Source organism: Penaeus vannamei, chromosome 1 (assembly GCF_042767895.1).
Source record: "Penaeus vannamei isolate JL-2024 chromosome 1, ASM4276789v1, whole genome shotgun sequence".
NCBI lineage: Eukaryota > Metazoa > Arthropoda > Malacostraca > Decapoda > Penaeidae > Penaeus > Penaeus vannamei.
Window position 1 is genome coordinate 19,060,909 of NC_091549.1, and position 6,229 is coordinate 19,067,137.

Here is a 6,229-nt window from a genome sequence, read left to right on the forward strand (position 1 = left end):
CGAAGTACTGCAGGCCGCGGTCGCCGCCCTCCTTGCGGTCCTTCTCCGTCTGCCGCAGGACCCGCTTCGCCTCGCGCCGCAGCGTCACCGGCAGCTTGCGGGGGAAGAGGGACAGGAGGCTACCCGAGAAGATCAGGCTGGAGCCGATGAACAGGTAGCCTGGGGGAGCGAATGGGGAGGTTATCAGCTATTCTGAACAGTGTTCAGCAGGGCGGTTCATGGGCAAAGAGCAGGCATCAAAGGGATAACCACTAATTCAAAACATTCGTGATTTCATGAACCCTTATTCTATCACGAACAGAAACTCTATGGGCGTAATTCACGTTACCTATAGTGACAGAACACACAGGCAGCCATCACCATAAAATCATAAGTTTTGCCCCCCTATGATTCCAATCATCGATAACAAGACATTGCACAGGCATCATAAAGGCATAAATGTTATATCATTATCGGTAGAATGAAACCCAGTACTCGTCACCGTGATTCCAATAACTAATAACGATAAAACTACACCATCACCACAGAGGCACTAGTACCCATCAGCTGTCTTTCAATGACCGACGACGATAAAGCAAAGCACTTTCATCCACAAAGGCACCAGTCTTTGCCCCTCCTACCCGCCACGCCCCCCCCCCCCAGTCCTTGGACCCTCCTCCCCGCCCCTCGCCACGCCCCTCACCTATCCACCAGGCGCCGAGCCAGCGCGGGTCCTTCGTGGTGAGGGCAGGAACCTCCTTCGGGTCGATCCAGGTGGACAGGCACTTCCCTCCGACGAAGAAGCCGAGGACGGGCCCCAGGATCCGCAGCATGAACGAGAGGGCTGCCGGAGAGACGTCTGCGGTTAGCGGGTGTGTGGATTTGCTGGTTATGCCTTTTTTGTATTTTCTTTCTCTGTCTCTGACTCTCTGATTCTCTGTATCTGATTCTCTGATTCTCTGATTCTTTGTCTCTGTCTCTCTATTTGTGAATTCTAATTCTGACGGATGGGAAAATATAAAATCGTCACTTTTACAACTGTTTATAGCTCCGTCAGAACAAATCATTTGATATCACTAGTAAGTTAAGAAGAAAAATATTTGGGATTCTTGTAAATTAAAAAAAATAAATTAATTAATAAAAACTAGAGAAAAAACATATACGATATGAATGACAGATTATGAGGAAAACGTTTATTTTAGTCCTTACGATAAGTGAGAAAAAAAAACTTACCGCAATATACCGGATATGCCTTTTTGTTGATGTTATCGTCCAAGTAAGTGACGCCGATGCTGTAGAATATGCTAACTGCGATCCCGACGAAGAACTGAGAGCAGAAGAAGAGTATGATGGCGCCCATGTATGCTCCGCCACCACCCCCGTCCTCGCCGCAATTTTCCTCAGGATGCGAGAAACACAGCTCTTGCTCTGTCATTGAATAGATAGACAGATGTATGTGTTTAGTATTTACTCTAAAAAACCTGCGAACTCTGATGATAAAATAAGACTATCCCAAATTTATGGTTTATTTATGTGGAATTGTTTTGTTGTCTGGTGATGATGAACTGAATCCTGGGGCGGTAGTTATCAAAAGACTGAGAATTTTACTAAGCTCTACACTCAGATCCTATCCTGCACCACTCCGCTCAGCGAAGTTGTATCTGTGAAAAGTCTGAGTGCCCGCTGAGCGAAGTATTTTCCTTACGCTAGGTTAGATATTTTATTTAGCATATTTTCAAGCAAACTATGTTTTACTGTGAAACAAAAATATTTTTCATGTCAATAAAAAATAGTTACACATTTTAATAGGACCATATGCATGACAAAATTATATTTGGAGTATATATTATTGGTTTTAATGCTAGTCGTTTTACAATGTATGAATGTGGTTGTCATGAATACATGGTCGTCAGTGTGTAGTCGTTTTAATAATTTCTACATTTTCAGTCTTATAATTGTTTGTTGACTTGCTACATTTCTATTCAAAAGAATGATAGTAAATCATACATTATATTCATAGGTGATTTCAATGCTCACTACCGAGACTGGCTGAATTCTGTATCCCCAACTGACCGACATGGCATTTCTTCCTTAGATTTCGCATATGTAGTTGTGTGTGAGCAGTTAGTCCTTGGTGCAACTCACAGTTGTGGTAACCTTTTGGATCTTGTTCTAACAGATGTGAGAGGGGTAATCATTGTAGACTCCATTGCACCAATAGGTTCTTCCGACCCCTATAGCTAAATCTGAATATAATGTTCATTTGAAAGTTCTCTCAGAAGCCTCACAGCCTTATAAATGGTGGTCAACACTTAATGTATCTCTGTTTGGTCTTGAGTTCTCCATTCCTTCTTTAATGAAACCTGATGATAGTGTTACATATAGTCCATTTGAGAAAGCTATCTTGTTAGCAGATTTTTTTATCTTTTTATTTCAAAACAAAGTTTACAAGATATCGAAGTTCCTCTTTCATGTCAACCATTGCCATGCTTTAATTCATTTGCTTTCAGGTCCTCTGAATTCAAGTATCTGTTATCAGAATTAGATGAATATGGTGGAGTAGATCCCAATGGCTTGTTTCTTTTGATTTGGCCAAGCAGCTTCTAAAGTAGCCATAACCATGCGCCTTTTAGCTCGTTAAGGGTCATTTTCAGTGCTGTCGCTTTGGTAATGTTAACCCTATTTCCAAGGACTCATTACAGTTTTCAGCTATTGAATATAGGCCCATTTCAATTACACCAATTTTATCCAAGGTATTCGAACGTTTGCTGGTCAAACGTCTTTCAGTACATTTGAGACCGTTTCTTCCAGAGACTCAGTTTGGTTTTAGAAAGGGACTCGGCTTGACTTTCTAATCTTTCATTCTTTCTTACATTTATCTTGACCTGCACTGACACCTTTGGTGGTATAAATCTCGAGTTTTTCAGTGTGGCTCTTTATATAGCTTACTATAATAGTAATAATAATGATCTCTATATATCTACATTGATAGATTAATCTCTATATATATATATCTATATATTTTATTCATGTGCGTATGTATGTAAGTATGTATGTATACATGCATGCATGTATGTATATATACATGCATATATGTAAACATGTATGTATGTATACATGCATGTATATGTATGTATGCATGCATGTATGTACGTACGTATGCATGTACGTATGTATCTATTAATTCATCTATATTTACGAGTCGAGCGCGTAAGTCTTTTCTAAATAATAACTAAAACACGAACCAAAGTAAAGATGGAAATGCGTATCACTATTAAGATAATTCGTAAGAAGGCCACAGAATCTTACCTCTGGCCGCGGGCGTGCAGGTGAATCGCCCTCGATAACGATTTCTGTGTGCGTGTTTTTATTTATTTTTCTACTTGTTTACTTGTTTGTGTGGGTATGACGATTTTATATCAAAATCACAAAATTAACGCTATTCATAAATTTACCTACAATGGAAACCCGTAAACAATTCTTATCTTTGTTTACGTACTAAGAAAGACAGAAAAACAAATTCTATTTTGAAATTTGTCTATAAAGTGACAACATAAAACTTACAGCTTCTCCTTCAAAGGTAACGCAAACTACACAAGCCACGTCCTTTGCAACTTCCTCCTTTCTCCTTCTCCCTCTGCACTCCAAACAACCACAACACAACGAACAGCATCCTCCCCCCCCCCTTCTTCCACCGTCGTATTCCCTTCCCTCTTCCTCCCTCCACCTCTTTATTTCCTCTTCCCCCTCCCTGCCTCCCCCTTCACTCCAACCTCCCGCCAGGCCTCACCTCCGGCCGCGTGCGTCTCGGTGCGGTTGTCGCCCTCGAGGCTGGAGGAGGAGGAGGCGTCCCTGGCCAGCGCGAGGGCGTCCTCCCCCGGCCCGTACAGGAAGTGGGGGAGCGCCGCCCCGAAGCCCGACCCCGCGGCACACATCACGCCCACGGCCATCCAGCGAGGACGATGCCCGTAGTTGCCATAGTAACTCAGGAACAGCGACAGCATCACTTGCGAGATGTCGTTGCCGGTGAGGATCACACCTGAAGGGGAGATAGGGGGTGTAGTTGTGATAGCGGGGTCTTGTCGTTGGGCCCTAACGTTATCATCACTGGTTTCTGTCTGTGCTCTTGATATTATCATCAAATGATTACTATTGCTAATATCATCATAGCCGTAGTCAGTGATAGTGACTAATATTTTTAATAATATCATTATTGTTATTATCATTATTACTAGTAGTAGTAGTAGTACTGTAATAAATATCATCATTGTCAATATCGCTTCTATTATCATTATCATTGTTCTTAGCTTTAGTATCATATGGAAAAATGAATATTATTATTTTCATCATTATCATTACTATTATTATCAATATTATAATTATTACCATCATTATCATTACTATTTTTATAATTAACATTATCATTGTCATTATTATTATTATCATTACCATTATTGTTATTATTATCATCAATATTATTATAGTCATTATGATTATCATTGTCATTATCATTATCATTATTAAAGTCATTATGATTATCATTGTCATTATCATTATCATCATCATTATTATCATAGCCATTATGATTATAACACTACTATTACAGCAGCATAGTTATTATTTTTATAATTTTGCTATTATCATTTTGGTAACATTTGACCTAGATCTATGACATTATTTCCCTCATTATTTTTTTTTCTTTTCTTTTTTGTTTGAGATGTTTTATCCGTTTTTGTGAAGAGAGATTTTTTTTATTCTGTTTTCTTTTTCTTTCTTTTAAGGGAGAAACCGGAAAGGGGATATATTTTTCTTTCTTTTTCGGTCAAGGTAGAATATGGGGAGGACATTTCTTTCACTGTTTGGCAAATAGATAAAAATATTATTATTATTATTATTATTGTTGTTATTATTATTGGGGGAGAGGGAGAAAGCGGAGAGATTTTTTTGGGGGGGAGGAAGAAATTAGGGAGGATTTTTGCTAAAGGAGAAATTGAATGGGGAATCTTTTGCCCGGGCGCAGTTGGGGGAGGGACTGAGGAGGAATTTCTACCATGGGTGTAAACATTTTTTATTTTTTATTTTATTTATTTATTGATTATTATTATTTTTTTTTTTTGCAAGAGAGAAACTGGGGAGAAATGTTCACCAAAGGAGAGCTTAGCGAGGAATTTTCAGCCAGTGAGAAAATGGGAAAGGATTCAAATAATGAAATAACGCAAATCTGGGGGAAAAAATGGGAAAATTCAAATTGGGAAAAAAACTCAAATCTGTGGGAAAATCGGGAATAGAACTCAAGTCTGAGGAGAAATTAGGGAAAAAAGACAAATCAGGGGAGAAAATAGAGAAAGAACTCTTACTACAGTTTACTCGTAAAGATGAATTAAAAACTAGTTTGTTCCTCGTTTTCTCATTCAGTTGCTTTGCACGAGGACCCGAAAAAACACTATTTAAGTAAAAATCTTCTCTTCACAAGAATTTTTGTTTCCTCTTTTTCTCTTCACTTTATCATATTTTATATTCGTTTCATGAATTTCATCTATTTTTTTTTCTTTTTGTCTGTCTATCTGTCTATCTTTCTATTTATCTAACTACCTATGTAATGCCCAAGATGAACATTACTGTACTTAAAACAGAAAACGAATCGGGGTACCTTGGGGTCATAAGATGGGGGGGGGGTATGAAATGGGGCCCAGACAGATGCAACTCTTGGGAGACACAGACCCAAACGCTATCATTATTTAACACAATTTTCCTCCTTCATTCACGCCGGCTACAAGGTAAACCGACATTTTGACTTGTTACTTCTACAAAAGTTCAATAACTTGCCTGTCTGCTTGCTTGTGAGTTTGAATCTCTTCTCAATAGTAGAGATGACAGATACAGTGTAAGTGAAGAACATACCGTGTGCTATACCCGCTATGCAGTATACGATGAGATATACCTCTGTCCGGGCAAAGGCCTGTGGAAGGAAATTTTATGGAGGAGAAATTATGATAATTAATGCAAACATTTGAATATTCTTATACGGTGGGTACTATTGCTAGACGGACATAAACATGTATGCAGATATTGTTTGTGTTGCGCACACACACTTACGCACACACACATACTTACGCTATTAAAGTAAAGGAAAGCTACCAAATACAGAAAAAATATTAATGATAATCATAATAATAATAATAACAATAATAATGATAATAATAATAATAATAATAATAATAATAATAATAACAGCACTGATAATAATAAT

The 6,229-nt window shown here is 38.5% G+C and overlaps 1 protein-coding gene across 1 annotated transcript in view; it reads right to left on the reverse strand.

Annotated features, from left to right (window-relative positions):
- Nucleotides 1-5,941, reverse strand: part of LOC113816259 (solute carrier organic anion transporter family member 74D) — a gene marked incomplete at its 5' end in the record, with an annotated part of 25,331 nt that extends 19,390 nt beyond the window's left edge. Inside the window, 5 exon segments of the mRNA XM_070120556.1 lie at nucleotides 1-159; nucleotides 683-823; nucleotides 1,213-1,407; nucleotides 3,770-4,018; nucleotides 5,806-5,941. The exon segment at nucleotides 1-159 is cut by the window's left edge and continues 51 nt beyond it. Of these exon segments, the coding sequence (XP_069976657.1) occupies nucleotides 1-159; nucleotides 683-823; nucleotides 1,213-1,407; nucleotides 3,770-4,018; nucleotides 5,806-5,941 (880 nt within the window).
- Between the last annotated feature and the right edge of the window lie 288 nt (nucleotides 5,942-6,229).